The sequence below is a fragment of the Nothobranchius furzeri genome, chromosome 6 (genome assembly GCF_043380555.1).
Source record: "Nothobranchius furzeri strain GRZ-AD chromosome 6, NfurGRZ-RIMD1, whole genome shotgun sequence".
NCBI classification, from domain to species: domain Eukaryota; kingdom Metazoa; phylum Chordata; class Actinopteri; order Cyprinodontiformes; family Nothobranchiidae; genus Nothobranchius; species Nothobranchius furzeri.
This window is the reverse complement of record NC_091746.1, coordinates 69727378-69746837: the sequence shown is the minus strand read 5'-3', so window position 1 is coordinate 69746837 and position 19460 is coordinate 69727378. Positions and strand designations below refer to the sequence as shown.

Here is a 19460-nt window from a genome sequence, read left to right as displayed (position 1 = left end):
ATTATTTTTAATAAAAGTTTATTTTTTGGTCTCATAAAATTATTTCTTTCAGTCCAAATGTTGCGTAAATGTAAATTTGATTACATGCCTGTAATGCATAGCGTCATTTCAACATGGGGGTGTCCGCGACACGGTTTATATGCAGGTAGCGGCACTGCGGCTGCTTTATATAGCGACTCGTTGCATTCTCCCTCAACCCAAATCCTTGGATCACGCATTTTAGCTAAAACGCTAACTTGCCTTGCGTTGACTGTAGAGTTGTGGGTGATGGTCACGCAGATGTGTCATGAGATTTGAAGCGTTGCTGCCTTTCACAGACACTTTTCCTGCACTGCTGCAAACAGGATAGCCGTCTTCTATCAACTGCCCCTCGGCATTCTTCAAATATCCAAAAAATGCCCGTACTTCCCACTTTGTCTTCTTTGAGGGATAATAAATGTCCTGAACGCTGCCGTCTCCTCCTTTGGCCATTATTTCAGCTTTAGCTTCAAGAAAGTTTTGGTCGTAAACAACAAAGTGTGCATGTGCCGCCGGCAACTTCAGCAGATGATACGGTGGCTGATAAGGGTCATAGCCACGGTAAACCCACCGAGATAATATATCTTTTAAAAAACAAGACGGTTATTATTTTTGTCAACTTTTTTACCGGGGTTTACCGCTACACTGGTTACCATGACAACCCTGGTTGGTGGTGGTTACAGATGTCCATGGTGCAAATGGCAACCATGCATCCGTCAGGCTGCCCCAGGGTGGCTGTGGCCATGTAGCATCTTACCCTAACCAGCAGCCTTCCAAAGTGCAATATAAATTCAATTCAATTCAATTCAATTTTATTTATATAGCGCCAAATCACGACAAGAGTCGACAAGAGTCGTCTCAAGGCACTTCACATAACATTCCAATTCACAGTTCATTAAGCCAATCAGAAATAATGTTTCCTATATAAGGAACCCAGCAAATTGCATCAAGACACCCATCATTGTTGGTCTCAGTAGTAATCACCTTTCCACTCTGATTTCTAAGTGTGGTTTTCTGGCACAACCACAGTAAACACAAGAGAAGTGTTGTTGGATAAAAGCTACTGTCAGACACAACCAACCAAAGTGCCACAAGTATGAGTACGAGTACCTTTCTTGTCGCTGATGTCTCGCTCTGTCTCGGGGTTGTAGAGCTCGTCATCATGATCTGGAGCTTCAGTCAGCAAATCCTCAAGAACATTGAGTTCTCCATCTGAAAGAGCGGGACACCCATGAACAACAACTTCAATGATTACCAACGGCCAAGCCTAACATAGCAGCCACGAAGACCCGGCCAATGGAAAAATATTCATGTCACAATTTTGTTTTTGCAAACTCAAAATCCCAATTTTAGCGCATCTTTTCTATTTTGACAATTCAGACATTTTAGTTATTTAGCAGTAAAATACATAAATTATGAAGCATCTATTTATCTCTCCAATCACAGTGGAGAGCGAGAGAGACGTGTCCCAGATGTCCCACAGGCAGGTAGAGGTATTCAACTTCTACCAATTTCCGCAGTTCACATTAAGCGAGACAGGAAACCACACAGTTTCTGTGTAAAATCCCCGGTTATTTTCAAAATAAAATGCAACGTTGCGATGTTATTTATAACTTACGTCAGTACGTGTGACCGAACGGCTTTGGTTAACACCAGTTTCTTTCGGGAAGTGCAACGGTGTGATTCCTCGCGGGGGTTGAGATCTCTCGATGAGGAAGGTGTCGGAAGTCTCGAGGGATTTTAGAATCTTGCGGGTACAGCGAGGCACAGCGAGGAAGCTGTGCGGCGGCCAAGACTCTCCCGGTGTGAAAAGGACCGCTTTGAAGTTCGCGAGTGAGCCGCTCTGCTGCTGTTCCGTTCCGCTGATGCTTGCAGTGTGAAACCGGGGTTACTGCTCTCCGTAGCTGTGCCCTGACTATGCAGCGGAGGGGTTTGGCATTAACAAAGCTGTGGTCGGCAGCCACGGGGTAAGGCTCGCTAAAACACACACAAACGTCCCCACAAAGCCAAACGCAAAAGTTCAGAGCAGAACGTTTCACCTGGAGGTTCCCCGATCGAGCAGACGTGTGAGAATACATGCAACAACCACTAGGATAGAGCAAGCTAGTGGCTAATGCTAGCAACTACAATCACGCTATGTACTAAACTACAGAAGGCAGTTACAACACAGGGAACCCGCCTCAAGGCTCTCAGTCTGGTTTTAAATGCAGGGTTTCCCCCAGCGCTTTAAAAGCGGACACAAACGATGCAACAAAACTAGAGCCTTCCATCAGCTGATACTGGTGAGAAACAGCAGCAGAACTGTACAACCACCCCACCCCCGCTCTCACAATGGAGCGCTGAGGGATGGAGCGCGCGTGGAGGAGCGCCAGGCTTAACTCAGGCCTAGTCCACACGTAGCTGGGGTTTTTTGAAAACGAATATCCGCCCCTCCAAAAACTTGCATCCACATCCCCGCGTTTTAAAAACAAACTCTGTCCACACGTACCCGGATAAAGACGTTGTTAAGGACATGCCAGACCTGTAGGCGGCAGCACTTCCCCCGTTCTTATCCTCGTCCTTCGTCTGTGGTCTTCCGCAAGGAGCAGTAATTCCGCTTGCAAAAACAAACAAGCAGAAAGCGCTTGGACAATTGATGGATCGGGTAGTGACAGAGCGCAGCTCTGAAGGCTTCCATGCTGTCGGCTAGTGTAAACACAGGTCGCACACGTGATGTCAGCATTTTTTGTCGTGGAAAGTGACGTTGCGGACCTTAAAACTCCGGTTTTGTCTGTCCACACGCAGACACCCAAAACGGAGAAAACGCAGATCTTCACTTTGGCCGGAGTTTTTAAAAAGATCCGTTTTCGTGTGGATGACAGACCAAAACGTAGACAAATATCTACGTTTTGGCAGATCCCCGGCTACGTGTGGACAGGGCCTCAGTTTCTGGGGGAAACCCTGAAGATGGAAAAAATATCAGTGTTAATATCGGCCCAGTTTTATTTATCAGACCGACACCGATATGCTAAAAATGACTATTATCGGCCGATACCAATATAAGGTGCATCCCTTAAAAAAAAAAACTGGTGAAACTGGAGCGGTCCAGGGAGTAGAGCTTGACCTTGTACAAGAGTACTTCGGGATCACCCTGGATTCGACACCATCTTTTAAACAACACATAGTCATAGCGAACACATCAGATCCAATGTACATAACTTTAAACCATAGAGCATTGCATTACAACCTGGACACACACCCTTAAAACCAACAGAAATGTTATTCAAAAAGTCTGTAATAATTCTTGATGAAAAATCTTTTGACCTGTGTACTATTCTGGAAAAATACAATATGCTTAATCTACAAAGGTCTGCATGGACTCGCCCCACCTCCACCAAACTAAGAACTGAATGGTTTTGGTACCAGAGCCTCCTCTGGTAGAGACCTGGAGATTCCCTACAGAAAACAACCTTCGGACAAAACGGCTCTGGCAGTCAGAGGGACTCACTTTCGGAACAACGTACCACGGAATAGTAGAGACTGTCCCACTTACAGGATTTTCAAAAAGCACTCAAACTTTCCCAGTCATGCACACACCCCACTAATCTTTATTGTTGAATTTGTTTGTCTGTAATGAGATTGTTGTTTTAGAATTGTATGTTGTCAGCAAATTCAATGTTGGCTTTCCTGCCTACAGTGCCTAGGGACTACAGATGGAAATTAGCAACTGTGCTATAATCTGGCTCACTTACAGTCTGTACAGAAGTACTTGATTGTTCATTAATGTGCAATGTCCCGAATACATTAAAGAGAAAATAGAGCTCACTGGTATTTCGGATATTTTACGTTTTTGTCCGTTAAAAATTTGATGGAGAAATCTCTGTGTTGGTCATTCTGACAGACTGGAATTACCCCGACGCATGCAGGTGAGCAGACATCATAAACGTTACCCAGAGAACATCAGGAGGTAACAAGATCTATCAAGAGAAGCTTTCCATCAGAACATCTGAGCACCATCTCAAACCCGGACACCACGATCAGCAGCTCGGTGTCGCAGAACCAGCAGGTAAAGCGTTGCTACTTCAGGTGAAATGATTTAAAAGTGACATAAATATGATGCTGGGCACGCTGGTCAGCTTGTTTGGATTAAATATTAATGAATTTTTATTTAATGAGAAATGAAAATAACGGGAGGAAACGATCACGACCGTTTATGGAAACAAACATGTAGCTAACCTCTGATGTGGGTGTTTCTGTAGCTGCTTGTGACTTATTAATAATAACGTGTTTAATTAAGGCTCATCCAGACATGAAACCTGGAGCAGCTCCTGTGTTTGTGGAGTCTGGACGGCTACTTTTTACTGTTACTAGATGACAAGTATGTTGAAGTAGTACTACGCTTACTCGGGTATGTATTTTCAGCAGTAATGAAGTCTGAGCTCGTTTGTTTCCTTTGAGGTTGTAGAGACCTACTTGGCTGATTGTAGACAGTTTCTGCAGATACTGATCTCTATCCTCTTTTAACAACTTGCTACCAGGCCACAGCGGGCAAACATTACATTAGGTTGTTTTGTCTTTGTATGAAATGTCCCAAATCAAGCAGGAAATAAAACTTTAACCACCAAAAACCACAGAAACAGCTTTGATATGATGCCGGTGTTAGGCCGATATGTGTTCCTCCCTCGAGATCTGTTTCTTTTGCACCCAACTGCAAATGGAAATGACCCCATCACAAGAAATAACCCTAACCATAACCACCCCGGCACCAAAAATGTATGTTTTGCATAAATATAATTTTTAAAATATTATGTGTAGCACATTTTTTATGTTTGTTTCAGGGTTATTTCTTGTGGTTGGGTCGTTTCCACTTGCAGCTGGGTGCAAAAGAAACCGATCTCGAGGGGGGAACACATATCGACGTAACACCGGTTGAACGTAACACCGGGGACACACCGGCCGCCGAAGCGCCGCGAAACGGGGACCTCCTTCATTCGGCGCCCTTGTTAACCTATTCAATAGGTCACATGGGCCGTGCCGTGCAGCGATCGTTTCGGTGTCTGCTCTATTTTTTCGCGAGCCGCGGATGAACCGCGTCAATTCTGGCAGGAAGTCAAACCAAAACAGAAGAGGCAGGCTGGCAAATTTAACAAAATACAATTCCATGATAGTCAAATGTTCGTAAACCACACACACACACCGAACTTGTGCGTGTGACCACGTGAAGGGGGTGTGGTTTTGGGAGTCTTTCAACCGGAGCAAACAGGACAGAAGCAGAAAGTCGTAGGCCGGCTATTAACAACTGGTTCACACCATAGGATCCCACACACAAACAGCAAGGGGGGGGGGGGGGGGGGGGGTAGAGGAAAAGAGCAGAGAAAAGGCAGAGTGGAAATGGAGGACACCAAGTGGTTAAAAGGAAAAACTATGAGGCGCGCGCGCCTCGACCGGAGAAACAAGCGTTTGGTCTGAACTGAGGAGCAGCGGCCAAATTTCGTGAGCGCTTCAGCGGCCGGTGTGTTCCCGGCCTAAAAGTCAGCTAAACATGACTTTCTCCGCTGATGGAGATGTGGACCGGCAGGGGCGTGTTCAGGGAGTGGCCTGGGGTAGCACATGCCACCCTTGGAATCTGACTGGCCACCCCAAATACCACCACACTAATTTACCTTTAAATAGGCTTTTCATTGTCCACAAAAGGCTTGGGGGTAAAACTAAAAAAGCATAACCATTGGTGCCACCCATGCACAAAGTTGTGCCTCACATGGGCCACCCCATTTTAAAAGATCTGGACACGCCACTGTGGACCGGGAATCCGGACTCAAAGACCCGTTCAGGACCAGAGTCTCCACTGGCCCCTGTTAGGTACATTTACTGCCCTGTAACCTGCAGTCAGCTGTAAGTTATGTTGGATAAAAACGTAACCTAAATAAAGATAAACAAGAATCAGAACACGGACTTGTGCAGCGTGGTCCAGTTGGCGCATGCGCAATGGGACTGTGCATATCTGCGTTTTTCGCCATTTAAGAGCCTACAGAACAGTTGGTTTTCAGGGAGTTAAACGGTTGGCGTACTGACTCCTGCAGTGGAATGAAACCATGAAACCAACATTCATGCTGACTCTGAAGAGCAACAAGACGCTAGCTTACGCTAACAGCTAACCCACCTTTGTCCTCGCGCCGCTCGGCCGCCATCACTGAGATGTGCTGTTGCTTCACGCGCACGTAATGCTAAAGAACAAACTTACAATTATAATATGCTAATATTTCAAATAAACTGTTATCTTTAAGTACTCTTACAAGGACTTGAAGGAGCCAAATGGCGGACTGCGTCTGTTGTCTGAGCGTGTTCTTCTTCTTGTTTAGTCAGTAACGTTGTGGCGTATTAGCGCCACCGACTGGACCGGAGGGGAGTTACAGAAAGCGAGTTTAATTCAATTCAAGTTTATTTATAAAGCGCGAAATCTCGACCAGAGTCGTCTCAAGGACCTTCACACAGTAAACATTCCAATACAGGTCAGTTTATTAAGCCAGCCAGTAAAAAGTTTCTTATATAAGGAACCCAGCAGGTTGCATCGAGTCACTGACTAGTGTCAGAGTCTTTGCAGCAATCCTCATACTAAGCAAGCATGCAGCGACAGTGGAGAGGAAAACTCAATTTTAACAGGAAGAAACCTCGAGAGGATCCTGGCTCAGTATAAGCAGCCATCCACCATGACTCCCTGGGGATGGAGAAGACAACACACACACACACACACCAAGTCATGTTTCTATGGTTACATTGTGATTTCTTAGTAAATATTCTATTTGGTGAGATAAACTTTATTGTATTTATCCTAGTGAATCTATAATTAAATGGGTAAACTAGTAGTAGCACATTCAATGTCAAAGAAAGTAAAATGTTATTATCAGGAGAGGGAGAATGTTTAAGTGGTTTGCAGCAGTGTGCTAGACGATGGCTCCCTCCATGAGGCCACCACAGCTCAGCAGAACATCATTGTAGCTTCTTCTGGGGAGAAAAACACTTAGAGAAAAAATAAAGGTAACAGCTGAAATAGCAGAAAATAATACAGTTAAAGAGCAGATTGTAGAAGAAAGTAGTAGATTGTGGAAAGTGGTCAGTGTGTCCTCCAGCAGTCTAAACCCAAGGCCGGATTATAATATGGGCAAACTGGGCACAGGCCCTGGGGCCCACAGCAAAAAGGGGGCCCACGTGAGCAGCAGTCTTTTTTTTTGTGCAGCAGTTTTAACGTTGAAGAAAAAAGTTGACAAGTAATTAAAATTGCGCCCACATTTTCAAAGTTAAACACGTCTCTCAACAACGGTAGTTTCTGCATATTTACTGTTCCCCTGCTTCAGCCCTCTCCCCCCTCCCCCTGCTTCAGCCCTCTCCCCCTCCCCCTGAGCAGCGGCCACAAACTCACTGATGCTCCTGACAGAAACTGGTTCACCCGAAAGACAAAACTCCTAAACACAAACTGAACAATGTGGTGTATGCTGTACAGTGCAGTGAGGAATGCCCAGACCTCTACGTCGGAGAAACCAAACAGCCACTTCACAAGCGCATGGCACAACATAGTGCGTTTACATGCAGCCAGTAACCCTTTTAAAACCCGGATATTCGCAATAACCCGGTTCGGCACGGCCATGTAAACACCGTCAAAAACCCGGATATGCTCATAACCGGGTTTTTAAAAACCCGGTTACTACACCTGGGGTAACCCTTTTCTAACCCGAAAGTTTGGTCGTGTAAACGCATATCGGGATATCCCCATCAAAGCGTGTGTTCTGCGCATGCTCTGTTCGCAAGGAATCTTGGTCTTTTGAGTAGCGACACATCTTGTATGCGCCAGAACACCGGAAGTAAACAAGTTGGGAGCAACATGGCGAGTCGCAGCCGGCACAGCACCACACTTTTGGAGTGACGAGGAAACCTCTCTCTTCATCGGTCTGGTTCATCTTGAAGGAGAGGATGATGATGTTATGGATGAAAACACAGGTAAGTCACATGACTTTCTCAATCCAATACGTATACCAACAAAGGGTTTCGCTCTCGGAGGTAGATACATGCGTCGACCCATCTGTGTTTAACCTATCATTAACATCTTTTTTAACATCAAGCTGTAACATTTTGCTTGTTTTTATGTCTGGCCAGATGCAGATATTGGAGAAGGTGGACCTTCAATGACTGTGCCTTGCCAGTCTACACAGCCATCAAATCCCACTGCAGCTACTCCTGGTGAGCTTTCTAAATACTGTTACTAAAGGCATAACTGGTTGTAGCGTATTGTAACCCCAGGTCACTCCTCCTCCTTGTGTAATGTCTGAAAATAGTACTTTTCTTTAGTGGATAATTTGATTACAGTGATTATGACATATTATGTAATATAACCGTTGACCCAAACTAAGGACTATTGTCACTTTTGCATTCTTAGTAAACTCAGAATTGTAGGAAGATATTTGTTTATGACGAAGGAGCAGGTGACATTCTGACACGTCAGCTAAAGGTAAAGAAACATCTTCTAGAATCCACAAGTTTCATAAGAATGCAAAAAGTGATAATAGTCGAACACTAAGAGAGAACTTACCCAACACTTTCTAAGGCCTGTCATGTCTGCTCTAGGTGGGTCAAGTCGCAGGTCCAGGCACCGTGGAGCTGCTTCACTTACTCAACATCAACAGTTCATGGAGAGAATGCAGCACACGCAGAACCAATGGTTTGAGCAGCAAAGGCAGTTGAGACATGCCAGTGATGAGGCACTCATGTCTCAAATGATTTCTGAATCAACCTCACATTTAAAAAGCAAAACCAAAATGTTATTTTGTTATGTGCTTTATTAAAGAACAGATGTTTTATTAAACTTACTAGAAAACTTGTATGTGTTGACATTTTATTTGAACATTGCATATACCTGTTCTTTTTCAGAGGTGCACAGCAACAAAGGAGAAGGCAGATAAACATCTTTTAAAACTTAGAAAATAAAGCGTTTTGAAAAGTATCGAGCTTACAGTTTAAAGTTGTTTGTTTCCTATCAGAGCCGTTCGTCCTGCACACTCACGCTCTTACCAAGCGCTTACGGAGTGGGACACGTGCAGCAAGGTAATCAGGGCCCGTCTGATAGCTGAGGCTGCACTGTTATCAGCCCTATTGACCTGTGACACAGGCTGTGGAAACAGCCTTTCTACTGATGTGGCCTCCTCTGCCTATCTGGGATTAACATGCTCCTTCTCCATCTCACAAAAGTTGTGTAGAGCACAACAGGTTGCTACCACGTATGGTGTGAAAGTAAAATGGAAGTCACTGCGCTTCAACAGAACACGGAAACGAGATTTCAGTCGACCAAATGCTATCTCTATACTTGTTCTAGCAGAACTCAAATAGACGTTGAAGCTTTCCTCTTGTGGTGTCAGTCTTGGGGACTGCAGATAGCCCTTCATTAGCCAGGGCATCAGTGGGTACGCAGGAACTCCAAGCAGGAAGAAATCCACATCCTGCCCCTCGATCTGCACTGCTCTCTAAAGTGGGACAGATAGAAATATTATTCTTCCTAAATTATGTCATAATGCATCTTAGATATGTGGCAGGTGTGCAACTTGCATTTAAATACCAAAAGTTTTAATGCATTACCCACCTTTGGGAAGGATTGTGCATTGTTGAACAGATTGGACTGGCGGAGTGCATTGGCGTCATGTGCTGAACCAGGCATTTTGCAGTTCACACTCCAAAAACTATGGAAAATGTATCACAGTGAATCAAGATGTAGTGGGAGCGGTGTGATTAGTGGCAAAAAGTTAGGAAAATTATTTCAGGTCAGTAATGACATAATTATTTGTACATATAAGCTGTTGATGTTTTTTTGAACAGAGAACCTCTCAATTGATGTTTGTGAGTGGTTCTAATATAGCTTAGTGATGTGTGTCTGTCAACATTATATACAAATCATAATCATGAATACAAAAGCTGGGAATGGCAAAACACCTACCAGTATTTGTCATCACAGACTCCCTGGAGGACATAGGATGGCCATCCCTTCCTGTTTATGAAGTCTCTGTAGCCATCACTTGGAGGCAAGCAAGGGATGTGGCTCCCATCCACACAACCTATGATAAAAAGTTAAAAAAAAAAAAAAAACGAAAAAATATGCACACAGCAGTGTAGCCTACATACATAGTATAGTTCACATTTAGCCTACTCTCAGAAAACTATTGACATTAACAAGACATAAGAGCAGGAAATATTTTACCTATGATTTGAGGAATGGAGTGGGCACGTTCAAATCTTTGTGCAATGCCACATGCCTCCTCCAAAGTGGGTACCCGGATCAGTGTTTTGATGACTTGAGTCGACCATTCCGTTGCAGAATAGGTACACCATCTTCCTCACGGTGCTCTTGTGCACTCCAAATTGGTTTGCTATCAAACGACACTCTGCACAGCTTGCTAGTTTATACAGCACCATGGCAACGCCCATTTCTGTAGGCACTGGTGTGCGGATGGTTACTACACTGGGCTCCATCACTCTTTCCATCATACCACAAAGTTTAGCAAAAGATTGACGTGACATACGGAAATTCTCACGCCATTCCGTGTCCGTGAACTCCATCATTACAACCAGTTCCCACCAGTCCTGGCTGCGCACCTTCATCCAAAGTGTCCGCGGGGCTCTGGTGGTAACGGGTACCGTCGATATGTTGGATATGTTTAGCGCAGCTCTCTCTATATTTGCAATTTCTTCCTCACGTACTCTCCTTCGAATGAAGGCCAGTACGCACAGTCGTTGTAAGAGCTGCCGGTGGGTCAATACCAGCAATAAAGCGCAAACAAACGCGCCCGCTATCTCTGCCGAACTGGGAAACATGTTGTTGTTTTCACGGATACCGGAACAAGATGACCTGGAAATGACGCGTCTTGACGTCGTCCATACGTCCTGACGCTACCCCAAAGTCCGCATTGAAAACGGGTTATGCAAATTAGGGTTGCCTCTTGCTTGTAAACGGGTTATCCCGATCAACTCAGAAACCCGAAAACCGACCTTAACCCGATCATAACCCGGATATTGGCTGCATGTAAACGTAGTCATTGAAGAGCCACCTCCACGGGACAGGACTCAGCAGTTCATTTGCATCTAAAGGACAAAGGTCACTCTTTCGAGGATGCCAACTTTCACATTTTGGACAGAGAGGACAGATGGTTTGAAAGAGGAGTAAAGGAAGCCATTTATGTCCACTGTGAGCAACCATCTTTGAACAGAGGCGGTGGTTTACGACACCGACTGTCTGCCATCTATAATCCAGTTTTGAGATCCCTTCCCAGATGCCTCAATGCCCACGCATATCCTGGGCCATCTGACCTCAGGAATTCACATGATAGGGTGGGGCCAGGCTTCACAATGAGCTCACCCGAAACTCTGGCTGAATAGGACCCACACCCACCCTCACACCTTGGCTCATGTGTTTATGTAGAAGATCATCAGGGGGTCTTTTGTTCCCTCTTCGGGGGGAAACTCCCACTGGGTTTAAATCTGGGACTCTCCACCATTTGACCTTAGAACTGAAGAAGCCTCTCGGATGAGAGGTGAAACGTCTTCAAGAAGTCCAGACGCTTTTCTTTCAAAGCTCATTAGACTACAATGACCTGGATGACTAAGAACCTTCACAGACGACTTATTTGTTACCATTTCTTTATGAATTATGTAAACTTATAGTTTGTTTTCTTTTCATAACTTTGTATTTAGTTTAGGATTTCAGGTTAACTCTTAAATTGGGTCTAGTCCTTTTGTTAATTAGGTAGATGAGTGTCGTCCCCCCCCCCCCCCCCTTGTGTCAACTTTTCAGCTCCCTTTCTTTGTTGTCTGTCAGGTCAGTTTGTTTGTTTAAGCTGCTAGCCAGAGATGTTGTTATGTTAAAGCACCTTTATGGTTTTTCATTTGACCTCTTTTAAAGGGCCCATGTGTAAAGTAAACTTGTTTTTTGAATTTCTGGGTAAATAAATCCCGTTCTTTCTTTGAAACGACCAGTGTGTCCTCCTGCCTGACCGTCTCGGACCCTCACACTGGGTGACACAGTAATAAACAAATCCCCCAAAACAGCCAAATAAAAGAACCAAACCAGCAGATTCTTTATATTTTCCTATTTTACTGTTTTTCAGTCTTTTTAAACGGCATGCTTGATTTTGCTCCTTTCCGTTCTGACTCCATATTGTTCCACAAACCAACACCGTACAAAGAACCACATCTCTCCAACGCGTTGGTTCTGGATCTTGGTTTTATTAATATCTCACATCCTTTTAAATATAACCACTTTGTCTTTTTTCTAATTTTGTTTGGATATTTCTTGGTAAACACTCATACGAGCTTTATATATCAACCTTAGAATGCTGTAATCAACCAGATCATTACGGTTTAATATTTGTAACTTGGCTAATAAAGGACTAGTTGGAGCTCTATAACTACTTTGACTAATGATACTTATTGCTCTTTTTTGTAAAATCCAAACTGGATTATTGTATGTTGTACATGTAGTCCCCAGATTTCAATGCAATACGTTTTATATGGAACAGACTATTATATAATAGACATAACGCATTACTATTCAAAGGCTCCTTTACTTTGTGTAATATAGCAATCCCTGTTGCCATTTTTGATTTTATACCATTAATATGTGGCTCCCAGCAAATACGTTCATCATTAATGACCCCTAAAAACGTTATTTCCTTCACTCTATCAATGGTAACGCCTTCTATAGCCAGTGAAATATCCATATTTATTCATCTTTGACTAAATACCATAAAATTAGTTTTTTCAAGATTTAGGGATAGTTTGTTTACATGAAACCACTGTTTCAGTTTTCCTAGTTCGATTTGAGTCACTTCTCTCATAGGCTCTATATTACCACTCACATAGAAAAATGTGTCATCTGCAAATAAAATACATTTCAACAATTTACATACTTTTGTAATATTAATAAACAAATTAAAAAGTTTTCTAACCTAGAACAGACCCTTGAGGTACCCCACATGTAATGTTACATTTATCTGATTTTACATCATTTATCTGAACATTTTGTAGTCCAGTCTTTAAATAACTTGTGATCCAGTGAAGTGCTACTCCTCTGATGACATACGTTTGCTAAGAAGGTTATGATCTATGGTATCAAAAGCTTTCTTGTGATCAATAAAAATAATAACAGCGTACTTTTTCTATTTCAGTGGAAATTTCTTCAATTAGTTCCATTAATGCCATTGATGTTGAGTGATTTGCCCTGAAACCATACTGGCTACCGCTCAAAATATTCTGTCTATCAAAGAATTTATCCAACCTGGCAACAAATAATTTTTCTAGTATTTTTGAGAATTGTGAGAGCAAAGATACCGGTGTGTAACTAAACAACATGTGTTTGTTTCCATTTTTATAAAGTAGGATTGCTGTGGCTGTTTTCATGTGTTCAGGAAATGTTCCTGTAGAAAATCATGAATTACATATGTAAGTAACAGGGCCAATAACATAATCTATTTTTCTTCACTAGTGTCATATCCATATTAACACAATCAGCAGAACTTTTACTTGCTACATGTACAATATTTATTATTTCATTTTTAACCCATCTTATTTAAAAATATACTGTTTAAATTGTCAATTATGTTATCACCTGCATTATCACTTGTGTCCAGAATATTCCTTACCAGACTTGGACCCACGTTTGCAAAGTATGTATTGAACTCATTCACTATTTGTTTTGTATCATATATGTTTGAAATGTCTTTAACAAAGTAATTTGGCATAAGTTGATGTTCCTTTATCTTTTTTTTTCAACACCATTTATTATCCCCCATGTAGCCTTTATGTTATTGCTATTTCTATTCAATAATTCATTATAGTATTCTTTTATATGTCTTTTAATTATAGATATTATTCTATTTTTATGTATTTTATACCTATTTCCCACTTATCTTGTTCTTAATTTTAGAAAACTTCAATACAAATCATTTCTCTTCTTGGAGGCATTTTGTAATCCTCCAGTCATCCATGGTTTACTGAAAGCATCTTTTTTTGGCCAGTCTCCTAAGTTGTGCCCAGCTTCCACCACTGATCCTGACCACCTTCTATAGAGGAACTATTGAGAGCATCCTGAGCAGCTGTATCACTGCCTGGTTTGGGAACTGTGCAATATCTGACCGCAAAACCCTATAGCGGATAGTGGGAACAGCAGAGAAGATCATCGGAGTCTCTCTCCCCTCAATTAACGACATCTACACCACACGCTGCATCCGCAAAGCCACCAGCATTGTGGCTGATTGGTCACACCCCTTCCACACACTCTTCACACTCCTGCCATCTGGAAGAAGGTACCGAAGCATTCGGGCACACACATCCAGACTGTGCAACAGCTTCTTTCCACAAGCCATTCGTCTCCTCAACAAAAAGGGACTGGACTGATAAACATGCGCATGCACACACACTCACACACACACACACACACACACACACACACACGCACGCACACATACACGCACACACACTCTATCACTAAGCTCAACTACCTCAAAGCATGGAGGCTGGACTTAAATATTAACCAGTTAATGCTTTACTTTTGCATGTTTACTGTTCCTTCACCACCTACATACTAAGTATGTTTACGGTTTTCCTTTGTACTACCTACTTGGAGAGGTCGTGTCATATTAGGTCAGTCTGTTCTGTCCTTAATTAGATAGTTTAGTGATTTCCCTGTTATTTTATGTTGTAAATTTATGTTGCATGTAGCACCTTGGTCCTGGAGGAACGTTGTTTCGCCTCACTGTGTACAAACCGTATATGGCTGAAGTGACAATAAAGTCCAATTGATTGATTGATTGATTGATTGATTGATTGAAGTTTACAATTTTTCTCGTACAAGTTGCATTACAAACTCATGAAGGTATCATATGCTTTGTTCAAATCTTTTACATAAACCTCTTCCCAACTTTGTTGTTGTGGGTCTCTCTTTAGTGCATCCAAGGCCTTTTGTGATCTGTCCCTTACAAGTTTTTCTGGTATCACCCGTGTTCTATTACAGTGAAACTGTTTATAGACTGTAAACACTGGTAAATGGTCACTTACATCAGTCATCAGGCTCCCACTTCCATTCAATCCCTCTGCTACATCAGTGAAAATGTTATCTATTGCTGTTGCACTCAGTGCAGTGATTCTTGTTGGTTTAGTTATCAAAGGAATCAAACCCTTTTGACGGGGCAATGTCCCCTCTTGCTCCACTGTAGAGCCGGCCTCGACCCAGAGGTTCCCTGACCAAGCAGACATGTGAGAATACACTTAATGACCGCTTAGAGACGGAGCAAGTTAGTGGTTAATGTTAGCTAGCAGCTAGCCCCTATAATTGGTCATGGTGTGCTTCTTCAAAGATTCATAATCGTTTATGTCCGCATCTTAATGCACTGATTTTTAGATTATGTTCCTCAGCTCTAACAAGCTCCCCAGCTAAACAAACCAACACACTGCCTTGCCGACTAGTGATGGGAATTTCGGCTCTTTTTAGAGAGCCGGTTCTTTTGGCTCAGCTCACCAAAAAGAGACGGCTCTTTCAGCTCCCAAGTGGCTCCTCAGATTTTCAGTTGCATAGAGTACATTTATAACCAAAATAATGCTAAACTAGATGTAAAATGATTTACTTATGTAAAAAATGCAATATATCAAATATTTATCATTTATATGGATTTAATAACTGAACACTTCAAGAAATCTCCACTTTCCGACTGCTGGCGCTCATTTTCTCACTGTCTTTGTCGCACTCTCCTCTCTCTCTCTCGCCTTTTTCCTCCTCCTCATTCCCTCTCGTCTCCCTCCACCCACATGTGCGCTGCTGTGTGTCTGTCTGAGGCTGATCCTCCCTCTTCACTGCCCCTACTGCTCTGTGTGTGGACAGTCTGGACACGCAGTTACACATGTTGACCTGTAGCTTTCACCAAAGCAAGAGGGGAGGGGGGAGGGAAGGGGATGGCTCCCAATGACGAGCCGGCTCCCGTCGTTCACTTCAAAGAGCCGGCTCTTAGAGCCGGTTCGTTCGCGACCGACACATCACTGTTGCCGACAGCAGCACACTAGCAAATAGCGTGACTCGGCTGAGAACAATTGTGCCGGTAGACACATCCAGAAATAATGGCACAGGTGATAGAATGCAAATAGACAATCTCCGAACTTTGGTAGATCATGATCACTTTATAATCCTTAACGAATTTATATCGTCAGATCCCACGGCCCTAGTTGGGACACTTTTAAAAAACAGCTGAAGACCCTTTTATTTACAGCTGCGTTTACTTAAACATTTTATTTTCTTATCTGTTACTCAGATTTGTAATCATCTTTCACTTGTTATATGGTATTTTATAAATTTATGGCTTTGTTTTTGTGATATTAATTTATTTCGGTTTTAAGATGATTCAGATTGATTGGTTCAGAAAAAGGTAGAATGCCTTCTCCGGGTCAGGAATGAGATCCTGCCTCGAGAGGAGGAGTTTAAGTGTCTCGGGTCTTGTTCATGAGTGAGGGAAAGCTGGAGCGTGAGATCAATGGTCGGACTGGTGCTGCATCTGCAGTGAGGTACCGGTCTGTCATGGTGAAGAGAGACCTGAGCCACAGGGCGAAGATCTCAATTTACCGGTCGATCTATGTTCCTACCTTCACCTATTGTCACAAGCTTTGGGTAGTGATCAAAAGAATGAGATCACGGATACAAGCGGCCGAAATTAGTTGTCAATGCACGGTGACTGGGCTCTCCTTAGAGATTCAAATTCATTTCAAAGATACTTTATTAATCCCAGAGGGAAATTAGTTTCAATTCACGCAATTCAGAGATCAGACATACATGGGCAAGACACATGACAAAAATTGGTGACTGTGGTCATTCGCAACCCAAGTCACACTACCTTAATAGAGATAAGAGGGTTACATGAGGATAGGGTCAGGTGGAGGGAAAAAAAGGCACTTCAGAGTTACTCTCCACAGGGAGGGCAGCTTTGCTATGAAAAAAACACCTCAGACAGAAATGCAACAGACTTCAGACATTACACAACATCAGTGTCCACTAGGTGGGGTGGTAGGGTTTGAGACTCTCCACACATCAGTGAATGCAGCCGCGATAAGCAGCGCTCTTCACCTCAGTCTGGAAATGGGTGGGAGGTCATTGGGTTTACAGAGCACAGTGACTCCTGGAACGATTCAGTGGCCTTCACAGCTCGCAGTCCCGGCTGGGATAGGGAGACAGTTGCCATGGCGACAGCAGCATTCCACATTTGCTCGGGGGGGGGGGGGGGGGGTATTAGTTTCAGCCTCACAGGCTCAAGGGCACCAGATTCAGATAAGAACTTGTTTTGGGGCCAGACAGATAATTTCTTCTCTGTCTTAAAGTTCTGCTGGTCCTCAACCTCACAAAATCCATTGATGGCGTAGATTAATCTATCCCAATCCGTGCTGATTCATCCACTCGCTCCTTGATTGCATCCATCTTTTGTGCCAACGCATGAATCTCAGCCAAAGTTCCAAGCTTACGACTCATCTCGACAATTATATGAGTCTGTGCGTTCACAGCGAGGTGCAATCCATCGCTGAGCTCCGGGAGTGAGCCAATATTCCTCGACAGCTCGTTAATTTTCCGGTAAGTCAGGTAACCTCCAAGGCCAAAAAGCAGTAAACCTGACACCAAAACCACAAATATTCAGACGTCTTCAGAATCCTCTACAGACAGTTGAGATAGGCAAATCAGGTTCCACTGTTTCCAGGAGTCCATAATATACCCAGCTGGCTCTGTCCCAGAGGGGCACCTGGGAGCCCCTTCTCCCGTTCTCATCGTTGAGAAAATTTTGTCAATCGCGTTGAGAGACCAGCTGACCAGGTCCATTTTTAATAGTTTCCAGAAAAAATGTAGAAACTCCGTACACCCAAAGACAGACAAAGAGCCTTGGGGATAAGATAGGGAGGAGAGGAGGAAAAAAGCGTCTGTACTCTCCAAGAGCCGGAAGAAGAAGAATGGGGTGAGAAGCTCGGTCACCGCTGCTCCTCCACATTGAGAGGACCCAGTTGAGGTGGCTCGGGCATCTGGTTAGGATGCCTCCGGGATGCATCCCTGGGGAAGTTTTCTGGGCATGCCCAACCAGGAGAAAGCCCAAAGGGAAACCCAGGACACGTTGGAGGGACTTAGTCTCTCACCTGGCCAGGGAACGCCTTAGGATTCCCCCGAAAGAGCTGGCCCAAGAGGCTGGGGAGAGGGAAATCTGGGCCTCTCGACTTGAGCCTGATTCATGCTTCTCCGTCAGCTCCGCAAGGGACAGACACGCACGGATTGACGGAAGCGTTTTCTCTCAAACTTCTCCGTCTCCTGGAGAGTGTTGCAAAGCAATTGCCCGGCAGGACAACAGAGGGCGTAGCGCTGTTCTGTGGTATCCTGTCGTGTATCGGTCCAAGATAGTGTGTTTATATTGTGTTTTTTTTTGTATATAAGAGACTTTTAAACACAGACAAATTTGTCTCTCATTCTCCTCCACCTCTTCATGCGCTCGCCACCTCTAAACCCACGTTTCCTGTCATTTCCGTCCACAAATAAAACGCTTGCTGCGCATCTTTTTGTGGCAGTGAGTGTCCTGTCACAATGTCCCGATTGATCATGCGCCCTGGCTACTTGGCCAAGGGGATGTCCCTTTGGCTGACTGGTTAGAGCGTATGACTCTCACCCGGGAGTCTGGGGATCGAATCCTGCCCGGGCCCTCGTTTATCCACCTTGCCACATTTGGCGTTGTTGGCAGGATCCATGTAGTACTGTCAAGTAGGTCCATGGATGTGAAGTTTGTGGCAGCCTGCGCGGGAGCACGAGGACGTGCTTTTGGAAAGAGGGGGGAAGATGTGGCAGTGAGTGTCCTGTCACAATGTCCCGATTGATCATGCGCCCTGGCTACTTGGCAAGGGGATGTCCCTTTGGCTGACTGGTTAGAGCGTATGACTCTCACCCGGGAGTCTGGGGATCGAATCCCGCCCAGGCCCTCGTTTATCCACCTTGCCACATTTTCACTCCTTCAGTCACCGGGAAATTAAACGTTCATGTTTTTAGAGTTTTTTCGCGAGGTATTCTTCAAGCTTCTAAGTGTCTGCCGCTACTTATCCTCAACTCTATTTATGTTTTTGAGGGCGCAATGGTGGCGGTGTAGACTACAGCGTTGTCCTGACCAATCACAAGCTTGCGTTGTCCGTCTTGACTGACGGATGTTTAGAAAATAGACTCCGTCCGTCCTTGCTGAGCTCTCCGGCAGGCCCGCAAGGACGTTGCGTGTCTCCGCACTGACACAGACGGAGAAGAATGGATCAGGCTTTAGGCAGCTGCCCCCACGACCCGACTCCGGCTAAGTGGAAGAAAATGGATGGATGGATGGTTGTCAGATCACCATGATTTATGACTTTGTTTTTTGTTTTGACTTATGTGAAGCATTCTGTGA

The 19460-nt window shown here is 44.0% G+C and overlaps 2 protein-coding genes across 5 annotated transcripts in view; both read right to left on the bottom strand.

The window, feature by feature from the left end:
- Positions 1–6377, bottom strand: part of ythdc1 (YTH N6-methyladenosine RNA binding protein C1) — a 30190-nt gene extending 23813 nt beyond the window's left edge. For all 4 annotated transcript variants that reach the window (XM_015943277.3, XM_015943278.3, XM_015943281.3 and 1 more), the window contains exons 1-3: positions 6291–6377; positions 6158–6221; positions 1129–1230 (exon numbers count right to left, since the gene is read on the bottom strand). In XM_015943277.3, coding sequence (XP_015798763.3) covers positions 1129–1230; positions 6158–6185 — 130 coding nt within the window. In that variant the 5' untranslated portion in view covers positions 6186–6221; positions 6291–6377. The remainder of the gene's footprint in view (positions 1–1128; positions 1231–6157; positions 6222–6290) is intronic.
- Positions 6378–9103: 2726 nt separating this feature from the next.
- On the bottom strand, positions 9104–10635 carry LOC139070260 (uncharacterized). Its single transcript, XM_070551990.1, has 4 exons — positions 10308–10635; positions 9974–10091; positions 9623–9719; positions 9104–9506 (listed from the first exon to the last, which is right to left on the bottom strand). The coding sequence occupies exons 1-4, from the start codon at positions 10633–10635 to the stop codon at positions 9195–9197; spliced, it is 855 nt and encodes a 284-aa protein (XP_070408091.1). The 3' UTR covers positions 9104–9194.
- Between the last annotated feature and the right edge of the window lie 8825 nt (positions 10636–19460).

What these genes read in the sequence shown, in the direction of transcription:
- LOC139070260 (XM_070551990.1), bottom strand. Translation starts at nt 10,635, where the DNA reads ATGAAGGTGCGCAGCCAGGACTGGTGGGAACTGGTTGTAATGATGGAG. An exon ending in TCATCAAAACACTGATCCGG is followed by an intron (nt 10,092 to 10,307) that starts GTACCCACTTTG and finishes TTTTTATCATAG; the next exon opens with GTTGTGTGGATGGGAGCCAC. An exon ending in GTCTGTGATGACAAATACTG is followed by an intron (nt 9,720 to 9,973) that starts GTAGGTGTTTTG and finishes CATTTTCCATAG; the next exon opens with TTTTTGGAGTGTGAACTGCA.